The sequence below is a fragment of the Mauremys reevesii genome, linkage group 8, assembly GCF_016161935.1.
Source record: "Mauremys reevesii isolate NIE-2019 linkage group 8, ASM1616193v1, whole genome shotgun sequence".
Classification (NCBI taxonomy): domain Eukaryota; kingdom Metazoa; phylum Chordata; order Testudines; family Geoemydidae; genus Mauremys; species Mauremys reevesii.
This window is the reverse complement of record NC_052630.1, coordinates 16,561,233-16,584,953: the sequence shown is the minus strand read 5'-3', so window position 1 is coordinate 16,584,953 and position 23,721 is coordinate 16,561,233. Positions and strand designations below refer to the sequence as shown.

General features: G+C 42.7%; 1 protein-coding gene across 1 annotated transcript in view; it reads right to left on the bottom strand.

Moving 5' to 3' along the window:
• KCTD16 (potassium channel tetramerization domain containing 16) overlaps positions 1–23,177 on the bottom strand; it is a 156,040-nt gene extending 132,863 nt beyond the window's left edge. Inside the window, exon 1 of the mRNA XM_039485610.1 lies at positions 22,046–23,177. Within this exon, the coding sequence (XP_039341544.1) occupies positions 22,046–22,877 (832 nt within the window). The 5' untranslated portion in view covers positions 22,878–23,177. The remainder of the gene's footprint in view (positions 1–22,045) is intronic.
• Between the last annotated feature and the right edge of the window lie 544 nt (positions 23,178–23,721).

Here is a 23,721-nt window from a genome sequence, read left to right as displayed (position 1 = left end):
GATCAGCCACCATCTCCACCGGGTCTGCCAGTATACAGTGCACAGAGATTTATCATGAATTGATGAAAGTGGTCTGCAAAATTCCATACCTGGGCAATTCTGCTTTATCTTAGAACAGTAAAATGGGTTCTTATACTAATTATCCATCCCACAAACAAAAGATCTAAACACATGTAAAACAAGAGAAACAGACTGTAATACCCGTTTCCATTTTATATTCAAATTATTCAAATTCAGCCTTTCTGGGATGGACTTTATTTTATTTCTTTTTATCATAAAGGGCAGTCCTAGTGTGCCTAACGTAGAGAATAATACCCTTGCCACAAAACTCTCCATCTTTATGATAACATGAGAAAATGTAAGCACGTTTAGAGGTTTGATTTCTAAAATCAGAAGCAGCTTTTTCAGGCCTGTGGCAAGCAGAGTAAGGCTCCCTGATTGTTAAGATCACTCAAACAGAGAAGTAAGTGCATTGATCCTAGCAAAAACTCCATACATTGCAGATTTCACTGGGGGAACCTAATGAAGTATTGATGATGGGTCTGGCTCCTCCCACAAGATTCCATTGAAAGATGATAACCATTGACCTACAGCATGTTTTTCCACAGCTAGACCAAAAGTTAGCTTTTCAGTCCTTTTTGCAGTAAATAATATCCCTAGATTTTTGCCTTGACCTACAGGATCCTTCCTGGCAAATGATTTTCTCTCATAAAATCATTACTGAAAGAAATCTTTTATCAGAACTCGTATTTAAACATTCTCTGACTATTTAAAGTCAAGCAGAATAGGTTTCTACTGACCAAGACCTGAGTCTGAGCGAAGAATGATATTGTGGCCCAATATACGATTAGGAGTCAAGTGATATCGTTAGCGCCCTACCAAATTCACGACCATGAAAAACACATCACGGACCGAGAAATCTGGTCTTTTGTGTGCTTTTTACCTTATATTATACAGATTTCATGGGGGAGACCAGTGTCTCAGATCAGGGGTCCTGACCCAAAAGGGGATTGTGAGAGGGTCACGGTATTGCCATCCTTATGCCTGTGCTTCCTTCTGAGCTGGGCAGCCGGAGAGTGGCAGCTATTGGCCAGGCGCCCAGCTCTGAAGGCAGCGCCCCGCCAGCAGCAGCACAGAAGTAAGGGTGGCAATACCATACCAGGCCACCCTTACTTTTGTGCTGCTGCCTTCAGAGCTGGGTGGCTGGAGAGTGGCGGCTGCTGACTGAGGGCCCAGCTCTGAAGGCAGCAGCGCAGGAGTAAGAGCAATACCATACCATGCCATCCTTACTCCTGCGCTGCTGCTGGCAGCGGCTCTGCCTTCGAAGCTGCGCTCCTGGCCAAAAGCTGCTGCTCTCCAGCTGCCCAGCTCTGGAGGTGGTACTGCCACCAGAAGCATCGCAGAAGTAAGAGTAGCAGTACCACAACCCCTCCTACAATAACCTTGCAACCTCCCCCCCCCCCCCAACAACTCATTTTTGGGTCAGGACCCCTACAATTACAATACCATGAAATTTCAGATTTAAATAGCTGAAATCATGAAAATTATTATTTTTAAAATCCTATGACCAAATGGACCCTAAATTTGGTAGGGCACTAGATATTGTAGACAAGTGGATGCCAGCACTGCCCCCTGGTGGCCACAGGGCAGCCCTGCACACAGCTCCTCACCTCAATTTCCCTTCCTGGATCCCCAAATAAACTCCACCCAGGGTTTTTCCACTATCAGTCACCTCCTTAGAGTTGGATATATTAACAAAGTTCAAAATTAAACACAAAAGTTTTCCCTCCAGCTGAGAACAGCCCAAACTCCCCTGCTCAGGTCAGAGTCCTTTCTACCATAGCAAGCTACTCCCAGCCCTTTGTGACTGAAGCAATTCCCTTGGTCTCAGGAACTTCTCTGCAGGAGCTTCTCTCACGCTCTACAATCTCACTAAAACTCCTGAACTTCCTTCTTATTGCAGCCACCTCCTGCTCTTTATAGGAAATGGCCTGATTGCCCTCAGATGGAGCTCATTCTGTAATCAGGGTTGCCTTGGCCTCAGGCTTCCCAGCCCAACGGCAAGCCATTCTGTTACAGATATCCATTCCATCAGACTGTCATGGACTTCTTGTGTCACCTTGTGCAGGCCACTTAACTGCTCAATATTTCAGGTCCATCACCTGATGATAAAACTTACAGTGGGTGGAAGAAGTGAGGGAGCATGAGTCTTTACTCGTGAATATTTCTAATGCACTTTAATATTTCTGGATGGAAGTTTCCATGGTCCCTGTGCTGGTAGTAGGGGAAAGAAATGGCAGGTTTATAACACATGGATGAGCAAAATTGCAAGACCAATACTGGGCCTCAGTTCAGCACAAACCAAGAGTGAATCAGGGAGAAGCAATGGCTGTGCTTTTTGCACACACCTCAAACATAGGAGGTTATCTACTACAAAATTGCATTTTAACCAAGTCTGGTCGAAAAGGGGACCTGGCAGTGTCCGGTCAGATGTGTCAGACGCCAGGCCGGGGTGGAGGGGGGGAGGGAGAGGAGGGCATCAACCAGCGCCAGCCCCTGCTCAGTTGGGGCTGCTTCCTACCTGCATCTCGTGGGCAGGTAGCAGGCTCCTTGTCAGGCTGCAGCTCCCATCCTAGTCCCAGAGCAGAGGGAGCCCAGATGGAGAGGATTCAGCAAGGAGGAAGAGGAAGGGGGACATCAGTGAGCGATAGAGGGAGGGAAGAGGCGGAAATGGGCTTTGGGGGGGAAGGGGTAGGATAGGTGGTGGAGCAAGAAGGGAATAGGCTGGGCAAGGGAGGGTCCAATTTTCAGCAATTGGAAAGTTGACAACTCTACTTGTGGCACTGGGGATTCTAGCTGACTTCACTGTCTGTCTATGCAGATAATGATTTTTCTGATTTGACTCAAAAGTTCAAGGGTTTTGTAGCACTGTGGTGGGGCAGCTGCCCCACCCCCATGTGAGAGGGGGCTAGAGTAGGCCAGAGTGGCTGTGCAGGCCGGCAGCCAATCAGGAAAGGGGTTACTAAGGGCCAATCAGGGTTGAGATTGGAGACAGCCAATCAGGGCTCAGCTTAGACATATATAAAGGCTGCCTAGAAGAGCAGCTGGCAGTCTGTCCCAGACCTTTATGGGGGAAGGTTTGTTGCCAGGCCAGGCTTAGGGAAGTAGAAGGGAACTCCAGCCACTAGTTGCCAGGTTGCAGGCCCTGAGGGAAGGGCCTAGATGGTGCAAAGGGGCTGAAGGGGAAGTGGCCCAGGGACAGATGGATAAGGGGAGAGAAGGAGGGCAGGGAGGCTGCCACTAAAAGGTCCCTGGGTTGGGACCCAGAGTAGCGGGGGGGGCCTGGGTTCCCCCCCCCACTTCCTCCTTGTACTGCACCTGGCCATGTGTTAGGGTGGCTGAAACAAACTGCAATTGGCCCTTGTGACAAGGGGCTAGACTTTGGAGGTTGGGGTTGGCTACTGAGGCCAGTGCAAAGACTGTTGCTGACTCCCTCCCTCCCCCCCCGACTCCCTGGAAGGGGGTGAGGAGGGACTAGGGGGCACTGCTGGAGGGCAGTGGTCTGAAGAGGATGCTGCTGAGTCAGGAGCAATGTGGATCCACATGCCAACTGAGGGTGAGATGATGGATGGGACACCACTGGGAGAGGGTGCTCCACTGGATTGAGCTAATTCCTGGAGCAACCAGCAGGAGGTGCTGTGGTGGTGAGTCCCAACCCTGTCACAAGCACCCATGAGGCTGCTCCAGGTGACTTCTTGCTCCTCATATGTAGTTGGTCACACTCTGGATCCAGTGTTCAGAAGAGGGCTGGAAGTGATCAAATAACCATTCAAATATTAGACCTTTCTTATGACTACTGATACAGTGCTTCCTAAACAACCTTTCCCTTGGATTTACTTTCCCATTTCACCACGGTTTATAGAGGATACATGACAGTTTACTTGAAAGGGAACACAGTTAGACAGTGGGTGGTGAAAGTCCCAGTCAAGGGTCCTGCTGATTGCAACACAAAGAGTTTATAAAGATTTATGCCATGGATGCGAGAGAAGCAAAGAGGTTTGCAGACACTACGCGGATGCAAAGAAAGTCATACATAATAGAACTGTTCCATCTATTTGGTAGCTTGGTTTTTTTCTTGCTCTGAAGAATTTTCTGGTTACTTTGTGGATAAATTTGTTTAGATTCAGATGTGGCTTAATGCATTTGATATTTAAGCAACCTCCTGAGAGGACAAACATGGAAATCAGGGTTGCTCCTTGAAGTTCTAGAAGTGTTGGAGGACTTCATCCACCACCTGTACATTGGCTGTTTAATTGCAGTAGTGAGTCAGATCATGAATGGTTCCTTGTGTGAGAATTCAGGGTTATTCTATAAATTATCATTTTTATGGAACATCAAGCTAATTAACTTTTTTCAAACAGATGAAGTTTATCACTATTAACTCCACTGCCCATTAGTTTTACTAACTTATGCCGAATGATCAGAACATGAGGTGTGTGACAAGGAAAAGATGGATGAGCCTGGCCTATGCCAAGATACTCGAGCATCCACTGGGCCTTTTCTGTTTTGATTGAACTGCATTTCATCAAGGAACACAAGGCATGAGTTCACAAAGAAATGGCTCAGATGCAGGTTACAGGGCAGAAAGTGCCTATTGTCGATACAAAGCAGACAACCTGCTTATTCATTCCTAATACACAGAGGAAACTTAAGTCCATATTTTCAAAGAGTTGCATACCTATAATGCACATTTTTAAACACCTCTGGGCATGCAAAACTCCCAGAGCATGTACACGCATTGGGATTATACACAGTGATGAGCCAAAATCTTAACTGGTTTCCTATAAAGAGTTCTGATTTAAGGGATGCCACAGTATGTATTTTTTGTACCAATAGGGTTACCTATGTCTGTATTTTCCTGGGAGGAATTTTATAAAAAATCCCTGGATGGTGATTTAAGAACCAAAAAGCCTGACACATCTGGGAAAATACAGATGTATGTTAACCACACCTAAAGTTCTTTTTTAAAAAGATGGGCCTGAATTAGAAATGAGCTCCATTTCACAGGTGTGGGTCCCCGCCACTCCCTGGGGCTGTGCTAGGGTGACCAGATGTCCCAATTTTATAGGGACAGTCCTGATTTTTGGGTCTTTTCCTTATATAGGCTCCTATTACCCCCACCACCACCCATCCTGATTTTTCACACTTGCTGTCTGGTCACCCTAGGGGTGTGCGCATGTGTGGGTCCCAGCTGCTCCCTGCCCCCCTCATTGAAGCAGGTGTACAGGATTACTGCCCTGGGAACTGTAGGGCACCAGTGGACATGAGGCCGGCTGCAGACAGGGGCATGGGGCGGGGCTGGCTGGAAGCAAGGGGGCAGGGCTTGCTGGAGGCAGGGCAGGGGGTGTGGCAGGGACTGGTGCAGGCAGCGGGGGTGGGGCTGGCCATGGGCAGGGTGGCAGGTTCTCATGGGGAGAGTGGCTCGGAGCAGCCCGAGCAGCAGGATGCAGCCCATGCCCAGCAGAGCAGCTGGGGACTCACCAGGCAGCAGCAGGAGCGCCAGGGCCAGGAGTCGGGGGAGCAGCAGCAACAGGGCCTGTGCCCAGGGCCAGGCAGTGGCCCACATGGCTCCTGCAGCGCAGCGCCCCCGGCAGCTGGAGGAGGAATTGCATCACTTCCTGTCCGGAGCCCATCCAAGCTGCAGTGCCCCCTTGCAAGGAAACAGCTTAACAACTGGTTCTAAAACTGCTTCAAAACTTAACAATCGGTTTGTGCAAACCGGCTCCAGCTCACCACTGGTTATACATATTCAGATTGCATGCAAACTGGACTGTGATCATGCATCAAGGGTTTTTCACATCTAACTCACAGACAGGCACAAACAGGCACACATGCTTAAGCATAGGTCCAAAATATGTACTCCACATATGTGAGCATTCCTGGACTAGTGTACAGAACTGCTTATGTCCAGTACACTGATAATTTTCTAAGTAAACATTGTTTAGATCAAAGGATCTTTGGAGCAAGGACCTTGTCTTCACATCTGTCTATAAAGTGTCAAGCAACCTATGGGTATTATAAAATTAATATTAATGATAACAATAAATCCCTATATACCATTACAGTGGGTGTTATGAGAGGTATGAGCTATTATTTCCCACGTCCTTGAAATGAACCAATTCAATACGTAAATGAAGATCTAGTCTAATGGCTGCTGTAGAATAAACATATGTAATTTGCTAAGAGATACTGCATAGCCCTATAGTTAGAAGACATGGTCTTGATGCACCATTGCTGCTACAGAGGAAGTACAGGACAGTCTTGAGAAAAATATATGGAATATACAAAGGGTTAAAGACAAATCATGTCCACGAGAGTGAAAGAGTCTAGTCGAGCAATGGGCACAATAACTCTCTGACAAACCTAAAGGCCAAGTATTCCAGGAGCTGGCTGAAAAGCCAGCTGCTGTTGCCACAGGACAATAAGAGCAATAAGTACAGTAATAAAATACTTTAGAAATTCTCTTGGTCAGATCCTCAGCTGCTATATATTGGTGCAGCTCCACGGAAGTCAATGGAGCAAAGCCAATTAACACTAGTTGGGGATTAGCTCTCTACCACCAGAGGTATAGTACTGGGACAGTGAGCCATTTGGTAGAAAGCTGAAGAACAGAGTGAGTGAACTATTGGATGGGAAAGGGCAAGAAAAGATGTTAAATAAAAATACTACATGTATGGTATCTATTACAGTGAGGTTTGGGCACGTATACTGTATTGAGGGAGGAAGTATTTTTATTGTTGCTATAAATTTATTTCTGTCTTACTGTAATTATTTGACTTACTGAGTACCAAGGGTTTTTACATAAAATATGAATGATACCTATGAAGCCCCGAAAATCATACACCATTTGACACCAAATGACACCATTTGATGAATAACGCTATATAAATGCAAAGTATTATTATTATTGTGCCATTGATTCTGAAACAAAATTCCCCTTTGACTTCCTGGGAAATTACAAATTTCAAAGGGAGTTCTGCTGAAAAATCAGTGGCACAATATGCCCCAATGCTATGGTGCAACATATGAAATTGAAGGAAATCTAATTCAGCACTAGCCACACATCCCACATGTTTCCAAAAGTACTTTGTTGTTTTTTTTTTTTAAGTTTGTCTGATCCATTTGGACAGTTGCTCCCCAACTCGAACTGAAGACTGCCTCAAAAACTAGAAAGTAAACTAAAAAAAGCTAAAGTACTTGTGAATTAGCACAAACCTGTCAAATTCTTCCTTATGGGCTCAGTACAAATGTAGTAATTGTGCATGTCACAATTAACATTTTTGCAATTGTTTTTCAGCATGTCTTTATTCTTTTTCAAGAATTACAATCTTATTTTTTTTATTCACAGTCCAAGCCTCCCTTTTAATGCAGTTCCTAGACAGATTTTTTGTTTTAACTTCAATAAGGAAAATAATTTGCATGCATGTTAGATGTGGGCATTTTTGCACATAGTTCAGTTGGTTATCAATAATCACATTTTGAAAGGCATATACAAAGTATACATCTGCAGAAAGCCAACTATGCTTTCAAATGCATCTCTCATGACAAACTTTCTAAATCTGGCAGTAAATAGCTGAACCTTCCTATATTACCAGTTAAACTCTGAGCTAAGAGGAACTCAATAGGTTCCCTTAAAAGAAGCACATGCAAAAACTTCCTCAGGTTCTATCCCAGCAAATTCTCACTCATCAAATTTTGCTCTGAGATTTTGGCTTTGAACAAACTTAATACTCAGTGCAAAACTCAGTCAAACCACTGTTTCATTTATTCTATTTCAACTTGATTTGGCTTTGATATAAAAATATAAACTGAAATGTGCTGGAAACTTAATCCATGTTCACTTGAAATGGGGCTAAGGTTTCCCCAAAAGATTTGCAGAGACTGGGAATGCTCCTCTGAATAAGGGACAAAGTCCTATGGCACCTTATAGACCAGGGTTTGGCAACCTTTCAGAAGTGCTGTGCCGAGTCTTCATTTATTCACTCTAATTTAAGGTTTCGTGTGCCAATAATGCATTTTAACATTTTTTAAAGGTCTCTTTCTCTAAGTCTATAATATATAACTAAACTATTGTTGTATGTAAAGTAAATAAGGTTTTAAAAATGTTTAAGAAGCTTCTTTTAAAAAAAATAAATTAAAATGCAGAGCTCCCCTGACCGGTGGCCAGGACCTGGGTAGTGTGAGTGCCACTGAAAATCAGCTTGTGTGCCGCCTTCGGCACGTGTGCCATAGGTTGCCTACCCCTGTTAGTCTATAACAGAAATCTCCTTCTGTTAGTCTATAAGATGCCACAGGACTCTTAGTCTGGATCTGTAAAAAGCAACAAACACGGCTACCCCTCTGATACCTCTGAATACGTTTCACAGGATCTGGATAGAGGCTTAGAAACCCAGAGTTTGGAATTCTATTCCCAAACTAACTGTGTTCAGATTTAGATCACCCTCATACTGCAAGCTTACATTATCCCTGAAATACAGCATGTGATCTCTATAACAATTGCATCCCAAAATCTTCATGTCAAGCATGTAACCTCCATATCAAGCCCAGAACTTTCATGTCAGAACCATGGTTGAGCAGGTTTACAGATTACAACAGGGGTGAGAAACAGGGGCTAGATTTTTGAGTGGGGAGAATTTGGAATGTGGAAAGCAGGCTTCAAACTATTCCTGAGATTACAAAAAGTAGTTTCAATGGGAGGAGCAATATGTTAAGGGCAGTTATAATAAAAAGAGAGCTGGTAAAGCAAATTGGTTGCAGTGTTTGGGAAGCACAGTAAAGGAAATTAAAAACAATCCCTGTCTAGTCACTGAGCTGCCAAATTTACCAAAACAAACCCTATTCGGTAATTTTGCCTCCAGTTCAAAAGGGCATTTTAAACCTCTATAATACACAGAGCACCAATGATATTTCCAAGTATGTTTGCAACTTATAAATAAAACAAAAGTTTAGGATGTTATAGGAATGGTGAGGAAATAAAAAACAGCAATTGTTTCTTAAGCCTCTTAGTATACTGAAGTAATTCACAGATTGACTCTAAGGAAAACTGCATTTAATGGGGACTGAAATAGTATGCTGAATTCAGGAGGAGAGATAGTTCAGTGGTTTGAGCATTGGCCTGCTAAACCTGGGCTTGTGAGTTCAATCCTTGAGAAGGCCACTTGGGGATCTGGGGCAAAAAAAAAAAAGGGGGATTAGTCCTGCTTTGAGCAGGGGGGTTGGACTAGATGTCCTCCTGAGGTCCCTTCCAACCCCAATATTCTGAGGCTCTCCCCTGCCTTTCTGCTGAACACCACTAAAATGCCATTTGGTATTACTTCAGCCAAGCCTCTTGCTTTTAAAACTAACAGGTACATTACAGTATTTTCTTCCCAGGAGACACTACCAAGCAATGTAAAAATCATCTAGGCACTCAACACCTAGAGCAAAGTGCTTACCATGCTTACAGCACCAGTATTTCGGTAGTCTCAGGGGCCCAAAGGAAGCAAACAGAACACTCCAGTAATCAGCTGAAGCACAGTGTTCAGCTGTTCATTAAATAAGGTCATTTTTATAAGGGGGTTTTAGGATGGATTAGAAACTAAGATGGCCAGGGTTTTCTTTATTATTATTTTATAGAGTTTTTTTTTTTGACTGCCTGCAGCAGCTAATCAATGAGCCACTACAAATTGCTAATCACTTTGCCAGAAGATTCTGAAAAAGCACTAGAAAATTAATATTACCAATTTAAGAACCAGCTTCCTAAGCCTGTTTGTCTATTACAGCTGTAGAGTGTTCAACATCAACATTCGGCTTACACATGAAAAGGCACGTACGTGACTGATATTCAATAAAAAGTGGTCAGTGAGGTTATATTCTGTATAACTGAACAGTTTATATGGGCATCTCAACAATGCCCATAACCAGGTATTAAAATGTAAAAATTTATCACATCATCAGATGAACTACCTTTTAAAATACTATTAGAAGGCTAATACAACAAGCTTACCTGTGGAAACCAAGAATAATAGCATACATTGTGCTAATGCCAAGGACATAAGAGCTGCTGTATTGGGTCAGAGCATGGTTCATCTTGCCTAGTATCCTGTCTCCTACAGTGGTCCATGCCAGAGCTTCAGGGGGAATGTATAGAACAGGGCAATTATGGAGTGATCCAACTCTGTCTTCCACGTCTAGCTTTTGGCAGTCAGAGGTTTGGGGTCATCCTGAGCAGGGGGTTGGGTCCCTGTCCCTCTGGGCTAACAGCTATTGATGGATTTATCTGCCATGAACTTCTTCAGTTCTTTTTGAGATACACTTTGGGGCATCACAACATCCCAAGGCAATGAGTTTCACAAATTAGTTGTGCACTGTGTGGAAAAGTACTTCCTCTTGTTTGTATTAAGCCTGCTGCCTTTTCATTTCATTGGGTGATCCCATCTTTTTGTATTGTGTAAAAGGGTAAACAACACTACTCTATTCTCTTTTTCCACACCATTCATGATTTTATAGACCTCTATCATATCACCCCTTAGCTGTCTCCTTTCTAAGCTGAACAACCATCATCGTTTTTAGCCTTTCCTCGTATGGAAGCTGTTCCATTACCCTTGATCATCTTTGTTGCCCTTCTCTGAACATTTTCCAGTTCCACTATACCTTTTTTCAGATGGGGTGATCTGAACTGGACACATATTCAAGTTGTGGGCACACCATGATTTATATATTGGCGTGATATTTTCTGTCACTTGTGGTGGGATAGCATTTCTGCTCAGCCTAAGAGCTGAAAATCACTAATAGCTGGGTGGAACCTCAAGAGACTGACCTGCAGAGGTCACAGCAGAGAGGCATGTAGCAGTAGGTGACCAGTGAGTGGAACCATGGCTCAAAGGGCGACCAGTGGAGAGGAACCATGGCTCACAGGCAGCCAGCCAGAGCAAGTGCTCAGATGGTGGAGCAGGCAAGGTGCCTTCTTCCCTTGTGGGAGATGAAATCACAGAGATGCACATCCTACCCTGGGTCTTCACTGACCAACGACAACCACTGTGAGTGGGGTATGGTGAGGGAGCAAAGGGGCACAGAAAAGGAACTTTTGGTTGTAGAACTCAAGAACATGAGGCAGAAGACACACCACCACATACTCTGGGGTGGGTGTCCTGCTCACAGTTTTATGATTATGAATCCTGCTTGTGGCATTTTCCCTAATTAATGTCAGGTGACATCCCTCCTTTCCTGAAAAGTTTCTTTTCCACACTCAGACTGTGCCTGTGAGTGTGCCTGTGAGTATTGCCTCTCAGAGGTGCCTGGGGTGGTGTGTAATTTTCCCAGGTTAATGGGTAGGGGCTCGAGCTGGTTCTGTGTTGTATTGTTGAAAAGATACCCCTAGATATTAAACCCGGCCGTTGTTGCTGCCGGCTCCACATCGCAGAAAGGTTACATATAGTCAGGATTATTTTTCCAATTTGCCTTACCAACACTGAATTTTATGTCATTTTGTTGCCCAATTGCACAGTTTTGTGGGCTCCCGCTCTATAACTCCTTACAATCTGGTTTGGATTTATCTATCTTGAATCATTTTGTATCATCTGCAAACATTGTCACTTCACTGGTCACCCCATTTTCCAAATCATTAATGAATATGTTGAACTGCACAGGTCCCACTAAGGAGCCATAGGGCACCTCGCTGTTCATCTCTCTCCATTTTGAAAACTGATTATTTATTCCGAAACTTTCTCCCCTATATTTCAACCAGTGATGATTCATGAGAGGACCTTCCCTCTTATCCCATGGCTATTTAGTTTCCTTAAGAGCCTTTGGTGAGGGACCTTGTCAAAAGCTCTCTGATAATCCAAGTACACTATATATGGACTGGATCACCCTTATCCACAATCCTATTTACTCCCTCAAAGAATTCTAATAAATTATGAGGCATAACTTCCTTTTACAAAATCCATGCTGACTCTTTCCTAACAAATTGTGTTTATCTATGTGTCTGATAATTCTGTTCTTTACTACAGTTTCTACCAACTTGTCAGGTACTGAAATTAGACTAACCTGCAATTGCCAGGATCACCTCTTCCAGCCATCTAGTACTGAGGCTAACTTCAGTGACAGGTTACATACTACAGTTAGTAATTCTGCAATTTAATATCTGAGTTCCTTCAGAGCCCTTAGGTGAATACCATCTGGTCCTGGTCACTTATTACTGTTCAGTTTGTCAATTTGTTCAAAACCTCCTCTACTGATACATCAATCTGGGACAGTACTTCAGATCTGTCATCCAAAAAGAACAGCTCTGATGTGGGTATTTCCCCCACATCCTCTGCAGTGACGACTGATGCGAAGAATTCATTTAGCATCTCTGTAATAGCTTTGTCTTCCTTGAGTGCTCCTTTAATACCTTTGTCATCTAGTGGCCCCACTGCCTCTTTGGCAGACTTCCTGCTTCTGATGTACTTAAAAAACTGTTTAGGTTGTTTTTTTTTTTCCATCTTTAGCAAGCTGCCCCTCAAATTCTTTCTTGGCCTTCCTTATTATACTTTTACATTTTACTTGACAGAGTTTGTGTTCTGATTTCATTGGGAACTAGAAGGGGCTCAGCAACTCTAAAAATCAGGCAAACAGTGGGCCATATTGAGACATCAATTTTTAAGTAGGACTATTTTTAATGAGTCATAATAGCACAATATGGCTCACTACATGTGTAATACACTGACTTAATGCATATGATTTTAACAGGAAAATTTGCTTAAAATAGATAGCGTGATATGGCTTCGTATTTGTCTTCAATTTTGTTTATTTTTATCCCTATATTAACTTGTTCACAGCCTCTGAAAGCGATAAGGCAAAAATCACTCATGTAATGTTCTTCAGCATGGCATAGTCACTCCCCACTTCATTTTAGAGACAATTTAAATCATTCCACCAACTCTAACCCACTCAATAGCTATTTTCCTTCTTTACCAAGAAGGATACGTTTTACCGTAAGATTCATAAAAGGTTACTCTAATTCATTCTGAACATGTAATTTAAATTGTGCTTCTAGTTCCAAGTGTGCCGTACATTACCCTAGCCTTTGAAAAGCTGCAAAAATGAGAAGTAGAGGAAAATACTGCTACTAAAAATTCCAACCATTCCAGAATAACTGGAAAACAATTGCCACAGTGAAACATTTGTCTGTATATTTTTGTATGTTTGTTAAAATCTAATTAAAATAAGTAGCTTCACTGTGTTCTCTCATTCTTGCTCTTTTATTCTTTCCTAGTTAGTCTCTCTTAAAGAACCACAGCTACGCTCCAGCCAACTTTTAAAAAAAAAATCTGAAGTCATCAGACTGGAAAAAGCACCAGAGAACAGACTTAACAATTTTGAACTGGTCCTCAGGGAACATATAAAATGACAGTCAAACATTTCCATTTCTAATTTCTATAATTCTATTCTCTTCAGGGAACCTAGCAACTGGAATTTTTCCTCCCACAGTATCTTCAGAATTCACTGTTAGGGTTCCTTTTATCCATGTCTCTTCCAGGGAGATTGGTGCTAAAACTCCCCAGAGAACTATTACATATATTATATAAATTACAATGCAATTCTAATCTCAAAAGTGGATCTGTGAAACTGGCATTACTGAGGTCCCATGGTTAGCACCTCTCAATAACATCCAGATCAAATGTGATTTAGTTTACTGTTAAAATGATGGTTTTTTTCCTAACTGCCAGCCCTGTAAACTCAAGCTGGGCACCGGAAGTCAAACCAGATTATTTATGGCTTGAACATGAGCAGCAGCAATAAAGATTCTGCAAATCAGATTCTGTCCTCAATTATACCTGTTAACCCCACTGCAGAAAACAGGCTTCGCAGGCATAACTGAAGGCAAAATTTTGCTTTGCATGTAGGGCTTGATCCACAGTCCACTGAATTCAATAAGAGACTTTCCAATAACTTCACTGGTATTTGGATTAGGTCCTTAAAGTTTAGTTAACATTTCTGTTGATGATACCCAAGCCAGAAGAGAATTCAGCTCACATGCCTCAAGTTGTTGTGGCTCTGCAGTGCTAACATAAAGGAAAGAGTAGTAAAAATGTTTTGTCACTAAAGTAAGCCAATGTGAGCTGGGATACACCGCAGATCCGTCGCACTACATAAGGTGCCATTTTTACATAGTCCCTTTTCAGATGAGAAAGGACCATGTCATTTCATGGAAAAGCCCCTAAGGGATTTATTAGAGAACTATAACCTTTTAAAGTATCAGAGGGGTAGCCGTGCTAGTCTGGATCTGTAAAAGCAGCAAAGAATCCTGTGGCACCTTATAGACTAACAGACGTTTTGGAGCATGAGCTTTCATGGGTGAATACCCACTTCGTCGGATGCAAGTAGTGGAAATTTCCAGGGGCAGGTATATATATGCAAGCAAGAAGCAAGCTAGAGATAACGAGGTTAGTTCAATCAGGGAGGATGAGGCCCTGTTCTAGCAGTTGAGGTGTGAAAACCAAGGGAGGAGAAACTGGTTCTGTAGTTGGCAAGCCATTCACAGTCTTTGTTTAATCCTGAGCCGATGGTGTCAAATTTGCAGATGAACTGAAGCTCAAATACCTATAGAGAGGTGATCACCCTTTATTGAATTCTATAGGTCTCTAGAAAAATTACATTACCATAAAACCCTACTGTGTTTACCTTTGGTAAATTCTATGGGATTTTTCCATAGAGATCATGACACCTATTTTTAAGATTTCATCATTGGCCTAATCTAATTAAAAGCTGATGGCACAACACGACCCAACACAATCAGGCAAATTACCACTCAGAGTTAGAGAGCCCAAGTGACAGAAGGTTTGAGTGACCAGCAGAAAGTCAGCAAAAGGATGCAGCCTCTGCCAGTGGGACTCCACAAGAGTACTAACTACAACTATGGCCTTACCAAATTCATAGTCCATTTAGGTCAATCTTGTGATCTCAGCTATTTAAATCTAAAATTTCAGTGTTGTGTCTGTAGGGGTTCTGAACCAAAGATGGGTTTGGGGGGGGGGAGGAGGTCACAAGGTTATTGTAGGGTGGGGTTGAGGTACTGTCACCCTTACTTCTGCACTGCTGCCGCTGGCGCTACCTTCAGAACTGGGCTGCCAGATAGCGGCGGCTGCTAGCCAGGAACCCAGCTCTGAAGGCAGCGCCAGCAGCAGTGCAGAAGTAAGGATAGCAATGGTATGGTATTGCCACCCTTACTTCTGTGCTTCTGCCTTCAGAGCTGGGCCCTCAGCCAGCAGCCACCACTCTCCGGCCACCCAGCTCTGAAGGCAGCAGTGCAGAAGTAAGGGTGGTAATACTGTGACCCCCTACAATAATACTGCAACCCCCTTTTAGGTCAGGACCCCCAGTTTGAGAAACACTGATCTCCCCCGTGAAATCTGTGTAGTATAGGGTAAAAGCACACAAGACCAAATTTCACAGGGGAGACCAGACTTCACGGTCCGTGATGATTTTTTCACGGCCATGGATTTTGTAGAGCCCTAACTATAACTCAGAGCTCTTCTTCCCCAATGGAGAGTTAGGTAACAATATTGAGTGCCTTGGCTTGTGGTGAATCCACCCAGAAATCAGCCTGACACTGACGCAGGTCAGTAAAAATTACACTCCCCAATGTGGAATAATTTTGGACCAGGAATTAAATGATATTTTTAATTACAGCAACATGATAGGTCTACTTATTTATACTAAACATGAACTCTACATGGGGCATATCCAAGGTGAGATTTAAGATACACAGTACTCCCTGTGAGGAGTGGTTATCTAGAAAGGCACCAAGAGAGGGGTGAAAGTAGGCCGGTATGGGCCAGTACAGTATACTGGTAAGAACTGGCTGCCGGTACCAGCCCGTACGCAGCCAATATTAAAGCGCTGCCGCTGCCCCTTTTGCCCACCCCTGTTGGCGACCCTACCAGCAGGGCTGCCAACGGTGGGCAAAAGAGGCAGCTGCCCCAGGGCCCAGTGATTTAAAAGGGCCTGGGGCTCCCAGATGCTACTACTGTGGCAGCAGCCGGAGCCCCGGACCCTTTAAATCGCTGCCAGAGCCCCGGGCAGCACGGGACAGGCAGCGTGGATGGGCTGGCTGGGGCAGGCTGACCCCAGCCCCACCCCTCTAGGGGCCCAGAGCTGGGCCCCCATACCAGTAAGTCATTTATGTTACTTTCACCCACCACTGCACCAATAGTGCCATCTCCTGCTTTAAATCTCCTGAACAACAATAGCTATATCTAGTTTAATAAGACTAGAGTAGAATGAAGACAAAACAATGAAGTTAGACTCCTTAAAACCAGCAAAACCACTTTTTAAGGGTTTGTTTCACATAATTGCTGAGATGAGACCTTAAACAAATTGACCTAAAGATTTAGGTTATAATCAGATTAGAATAATGAGATTATTCAGGTTATGTATCAACATCTAAATAATCAAACTTCTGATCAGTGGGGTGACTCTAACCAAACTGTTCTACTATGGTAAATTCAGAAGAGCACACTATTCAGTCCAGATAACTAGTTGGACACAATTGGACCTTCACCCAAATTTGACATAGTGCCTCTGAGCAAGGCCCTTGAAACCTCCTGATTTGGTGGTAACATAAGCAGGAAAACAGACCTGGATAACAGAATCACACCCTCATCAAGGTGTGGAAATGAAGCCTACTGAGACTTCAGACGAGCCTCTTAATCAGCATGATGGACAAGGAGCACTGCAGAATAAGCTTTTTACCCAGCAGTGGAATAAGAAACAGAGGAGATGATGATGATGAACTGAAGGCAACACTGTGGGGGGATGTGGGTGTTGAATATCTCACATCAGCAGGAACTGAAGACAAACATTCTCAGGGCCTGGTTTCATTTTGTTATTTTCCTGGTCATTTTGATCCTCTTCACTCAAGACATTTAAAATTAGACTGAAGAAAATACTATAAAATATACTAAAGAGAACTTTTTGAAGAGGCAGAAAGATGGATAAGATAATTTAATAGTCTTTTCTTCTATGCCTAATCCATGTGGTTTTATATTTTGCGGATTTCAAAATACATTTGCATTGAATTTTGTTTGTCAAACTTTTGCCTTGAGGCTCAAGTTATTTATAGTGTGTGTGTACATACTAATTAAATGCTCTTTCAGCTGTATTCACATGAAAATACTGACCTGCTGCTGCAGCTGGTTACATAAATCTCGGGTAAAATATGCCACATGAATACCATACAGATTATATATGTGAAATCTGCACTTTTCGTTAAAGGCCATCAAGCTAAATTCTAAGTGGATACCAATTACTTTACTTCTTCCCTCATCCAACCTCACTTAATAGGATATGATCATTAAACTGAGGATAATTTGAGACTACTCCACAACCATCTCTTTATACCAAACTGCTACCATCAAAGTAGAAAAATACCCCAAACAAACATCATTTTGTTAAAAGGATAAGGTGAGAATGGGCCCAAAGTTAGGGTGACCAGATGTCCCGATTTTATAGGGACACTCCCAATTTTGGGGTCTTTTTCTTATATAGGCTCCTATTATCCCCTTTCCCCGTCCCAATTTTTCACATTTGCTGTCTGGTCACCCTAGCCAAAGTCTACAACTCTTGCCATAATGAGTGGCGGCAGGGCTTGTCTTTAAGGAGCAAGAATCCTGTCAATTAATTTTCTGCCTACAGTCATATTGCCATGGATGTTTCAAAGCTTCCTTTGAACATTACAGCTACTTGAGATGCTCTGTGTGCATGGCTATGAAGTAGCCTACTCAAGGCCAGGCTTAAGGAAATGTGCATAATTTCCTCAAATTTAAATGTAACTTTCATGCTTGCTTAGATTTTGGAAAATGGCTTGAAGAATAATTTATTTGCATGTATCTCTGCACTCATTATGTGGACAATAATCTAATCTAGTTCAATGGCTCCCCCAACCTTTTCTTGTTGGAAAATCATTAGAACATTGGAGGATGGGTACCCCTACCAAGTCCCCTTCCACCACGTTTTGGCACAGTTGTTACTGTCTCTCCTTCTGTCTGTTCATTTGCTCTCTCTCTCCAATTCTTTTCTGTATTTTCTCTTCTTTCCCCTATCAGTTTTTTGTGTTTTTTCGTTTTCATTAGTGGCTCGCCACTCCTCCTCCAACTCAACAGAAAGCTACCTGTTGTTTGGGGTGTGTATCGGGTTATTAGTTGGTGCTACCCACAGCTATAATGAGAGCTGGAAGAGGAGATAACAGGAGCTTAGAATGGCAGGCTACAGTCTAAACTTGCAGCCATATGCATGTGAGCTGCTCCCAAAGCCAGCTACATGAGAGGCCACTGAGAAGCAGAGAGAGAAGGTGAGTGCCAGTGGCTTTAAAGAAACCACCTGCTACTTTACTTAGAGCAGAAGACTGGTTTGCAGTGGGAGCAGAATGGATATGGGTCGTGTAGCTTACCCCGACCACCTTCACATTGTCCTCTGCCCTGTACCCCCGAACCACTCTGGCATACAAATGCACACACACAAATTGGGAGCCATTGAGCTAATGTTTAAAACTGGGGCTTTTCCAACCTCTTCTCTCCTACTTCAGGTTTAAGAACTCATAGATATCTTTCTGTGAGACCCAAGCCAACTGCTCTGGCAAGGGTGTGATTTTGGAATCAAGTGGAAAGGTTTAGTTTGTAATCTGCTCCTAAAATAAGAGGAGGGGAGTCTGTATGTACACATTGCCTTAAAATTAGAGGGACTCGAGCCACAAAATGCTGACTCAGTTCCAGATTTCAAAACACACCGAAGTTTAGGAGGTATCCAAACCCAAGCTTTTGGTTCAGTCTATGGTAAAGATCGAAAACATATCAAAAAGGAATATCCAAGTGCAGAGAGTGAACACTACAAGATCAGGGTGTTTGGATGTAAGGTGTTAATTCGGGACTATCTGTACTTAACGCAGTAGTAGAGAAAGCACATCAAAGGTTGACACTCTTCTCACTGGATCAAATTCACCCTTTTCCAATATAAACTCTGCTTAAACAGCCTTAGCACAGGAAAACTTGGGGGTGAAGTAGGAGAAAAGAAATCTTATCCTTCATCCTCAACTACTGTCCCGCCTCGGAGAAGGAACTGCGTACTCCCTACACAGATACTGCAGTCCCTGGATCTGTTTAATTGGGGACCCACTGTACAAACACAGCCTGTCTCCAAATTCCCCTTTGCACTGGCCTGTTTGAAACTGGAGTGGAGCCCAGCTGCACTGCACACAAGAGGGAGGGAGGTTGCACAGTCATTCTGTGTGCTAGCTCTGCAGCTCTTCTCAGCAACACAGCTGCAGGTTTGCAATGTTGGATACTTTCTGTGGCCCCTGAAATTCTGGTTAAATTTCACCCATCGTGAACATGAATCTCCCATTAGCCTTAATGGCACCTACATATGGATACATGTCCCTTAGTATTAACATTACATTTTGTTGACTGCACAATCTGTAGCTATTAGCTTATCTGGAAAACTTCCACTTTGCATATTTGTCTTCAGTCCATCTCATTACTTTCAGATGGATTAATTTCCACATGCTGGATATTCTTTATCTGCATGCCAACTATGGAACATACATTATCCGAGACCAACATGGTTTTTCCCTCCATTCTTCTTTCTTTTAAAAATTAACGTCTTTCACGTCCATTCCCCACCTCTGAGGAGTATCTGAGTTTTACGTTTTCACAGGAGGTAGTTAAGCTGCTCCGCTAAGAACATCTTAGCACATAACTACAGTAACTAGTTGCTTTAGAGCATCTCCCATGGTTTCGGCCCATTAACCTGAGCACAACAGCTTGATTAATTAATGCTTATATAGGCACAGTTGGCAGCTTCTAATTAAATAATTATGGCTAAGCAGCTGCACAGAAGTTGTAATGTCCCACTAGAAAGCCAGCTGTCAATTTTACTGGTCCTGAAAGCTTTCAAAAAATGACTTTTGGAGATTAGATGTGAAAGGGCTTTTTCCACTCTACACTATCTATATGTATTGCCTCTGTTCTTATATTAGCTCTGCCCATCACCAGATTATGAACATGCAGCTGTAAAATCCCTGCAATTCAACAATGGCAATTGGTACAGTAACTGGAGACAAACTAGTCACAACGATATGAATTGGATCTAGATTGAGCAGGATGAGTTTGCATCGTGGTCATTGGTTTGGCCCATTATACAGATAGGGACTATTTAAAAAAATTAGGTCTGGATCTAGGTTAGAATTTCAAACATCCACAAAATTGAAGTGTGTTCAGATAGGGTCAGACACAAATCCTGTGACTTCAATGAGAGTTTTTCAAGTGATTTCAATAGCTTTGGATCAGGCCTGTATGGATGGAAGCAAGGTTAGATCAAGCTCATTCCACATGCTCACACTCTCTTTTTGCTCTCAGATATTTCTAAAGCCCTTATCACCTTGGCCTCTAAGCATCATCACTAATAATCACAAAAAGAAAGCCAATACCTAGCACAGTCTATGAAGGATAAAGTTCTGAAGAATATGAATATAAGATATCAGTGATCTCTATTTGCTAATTAACATAACATTATCTGGGTCCTGCTTCAGTTTTTTAAATAGCTGGTAAAATTCCAGCAAGCGTATAGCTTTTTCTGATTTTTTTTTAAATTTAAATATGATTTACACTAATTCTACTGTAACTTCATGTCAGATATTGATTTCAAATATTAGAAACCTAGTAATATAAATCATCCAGCTCAGCCTGAGTTTGAGCTGATCCAAGATCTCTGAAGTATTTTACCAAGAAGTCCTGATATAAAACTGATTTTCAATAAATCTATGCATATCAAAAATACAGAAGGCTCTTTTGGAAAGCTAACTTAAGGACTATTACATAAGCAGATTCGGGCTGCCTGTTGAGCTCAGTAACAGGAGTAGGTGGTACTCAGCCTAGCGTTGCACTGTAGTTTATTACATGTCAATAAACTACTCAAGTTCTGGGCATCTTTCAACACAGTCAACTCTTCATGTTACTGGGGATATATCGACTACAATAGTTATACAGCGTAGCAGATGAGACAAGTAGCTGTTATTCACCTTTCTATCCCTCTGCCCAACACATGATCTTTGAAAGATGATAAACTCCACTTGTGCAAAGAGACTAGGAAAACATTCTCTCCTTTACCTTTTTGAAGTATTAGTAAAATAGCCTAGCCCACTCCTAGAATATTTAAGTCCCAGAGTTGTGGAATGATTTTCTGATACAGGATTACGGAATCAAAATTACCCTAATGTTACCATTGGTAACAGTGTCGCTGGCTGAATATCAATTTAGGAAGTTAATGAGCATGCTAGAGCTATCAGATCAAAATTAGTACAACAGTATGTGATCTGATGTGATTCCAGTTAGCAGGACATATCCATCTAGTTAGGAAGGATCTGCTTTTCATAACATGTTTCATAATAGCATGAAGCCACCTGCCTATCTATCCACTGAATCCTCATTTTAAAAAACATAAGTTGGTTCTGAAAAGGAGCCAGCACGACTGCATTTTTTCTACTTCCCTGCATGTGTGCATGTCAGCCTTGTTGACAGATGGCTTGGCTGACTGTGCCTATTATCAAACATCTATTACCTTTGTATATTGAATCTCATTTGAAGATTTTCTGTAATTAAATCTACAATGTGTTTGCAAGGCTTACATTACATCCAGGGAGTACTCAGGAAATGTGTAAGGCAGTCAAATGGCTGATTCACAAAGCCTTGGATAGCAACACCTTTGAGTTGTGGGGAAGAAAAGGTGCTTTTGGCAGTCTGTGCTGCCACCTAGCCAAGCCCACACCAGTGAGTTCAGTGTTAATTTACATTTTAAAAGCTTATACTAAAGCATATCCCCTTGGATTCTGTTTTATCAGAAGAGAACTTCCATCAGCTGCAGAGACAATGAAATCAAGCCTGCTAGTGCTCTGAAAATGAAATACACACCAAATGAGACAGGTTTTAACCAGATAATTATTTTTCCCCTACAAATCTCTTGTACTTACGGTAGAAGACGTATTCAGTGTAGCTGGACCAGACTTTATCATCTGTGTACTGATTGACAAAAGAAGCCGTCACTGAGGAATTGCAGGCCACCATGTGGAATCCACATTCTGACAACATGTCAAAAGCCCTCTCCAGGTGCTTGAACTTGAGATAGAACCTGGAGGTGTATCTTTCCGGTGCCCTATCTGGGTCTCTACTCTCATTCAAACTTTCTCCGAAGACCTCTTTGACTAGAGCAATCCTTCCACACACCAAAATCCTCGGGACTCTCCTGAACTTGGCATCAGCTTGGCTCTCTCTGCCCATGGTGCACGACCCCCTGTACCCAATGGTAATGAAACCCCATTTTCGATCTGAAGGTAAGAGTGATGATGGGGGGCATATTCTTGTGTCACTGCCTTGGGAGACCTCCTCATAGTCGCTGTGGCAATAGTCATCGGGGCTTTGCTTGACATCATCAGGAGTTAGGAGTTTGACCAAGTCTGGGAGCTGAAAATATTCAGCTTCCCTTTTGAGCCTTCCCTTTTCTGGGAAGTGATCAGGCAGGACCACTTGCTTGTCCCTGAGATAGTCCAGAATGTAGCGGAAGAGGAAACCATCTCTATCAATGAAGAACCTTCCCTTGGAGTCCTTAGCTAGATCACTGGCTGTGTCTCTCTTGGGGGTGAACATTTTCCACAGCAAGGAGTGGGGGATGCCCACCAAGGTGGAATGGCGAGTGAAGTATACTTGACCACCTACGTTTAGCTCCACCACCTCTGGGAAGGCGTGTAGACCAGCCCCTTGTTCTCTAGGAGGGAGGTAAGTCCTGCAGTTTCCACTCAAAGCCATTGTATATTAAAACAAAAATCAACCACACGGAATGGCAGGACTATCAATCACATCAAAGAGTAGAATGAGGCTCCTCCACCAGACCCCCGAAAGGGCTCATAATATTTAAGAAATGGGGGGGGAGACAAAAAGTTAGTTTATTAAAAAAATCAGAATTGTCCAGAAGTGACTATGTCACGGAAGCTGGCAAAACAGCTTAAAACCTAAACAATGGATGGAGAGCAATAACTTCACAAAATGCAGTCAGATCTTCCAACAAAGTCCCAAAAATCAAGATCAAGCCAAGCCTACGATTATTCACAGGTCTGTTGAAGGGGGGAAACAAAATAAGACAATTATTTCCCTAAGCATCATAAAAGTTAAAATAGAGGGAAATAGGTCAGTTCACAAAGCCCCCTCTAGTACTGATTGCAGGAGATAAAATCAAGATCTTTTGCTAAATAAAGTTTTTGGCAAGCAATAATTAACATATTTGGGGGAGGGAATACATATGGCAACGTTTTGTTAACAAGAAAATACATACCTCAACTTTAAACAAGTGTCTAATTTAGAGCCTTTACAGAGGAGAGAATGAGAGAGCATCGAGTCTTACCTTGGTTACAGCTAATGTATAGTTCTTGTGAAGGAAAGAAAATTTTCAGAGCAATCAGAATACACACAGGCACACTGAGTCCAGTTAATATCAAATCCAACCCCAGAAAGGGACAGAAAATGTAAGGAAAGTGCTCTTAAGAATAGCCATCCATGTGGATCTCAAGAGTTAAACTGAGTCACAGGAAAGTTAACCGGGATGGGTAATGATGAAAAACCAATCTATATAGCAATTTCTGAGATGGAAAAAAAC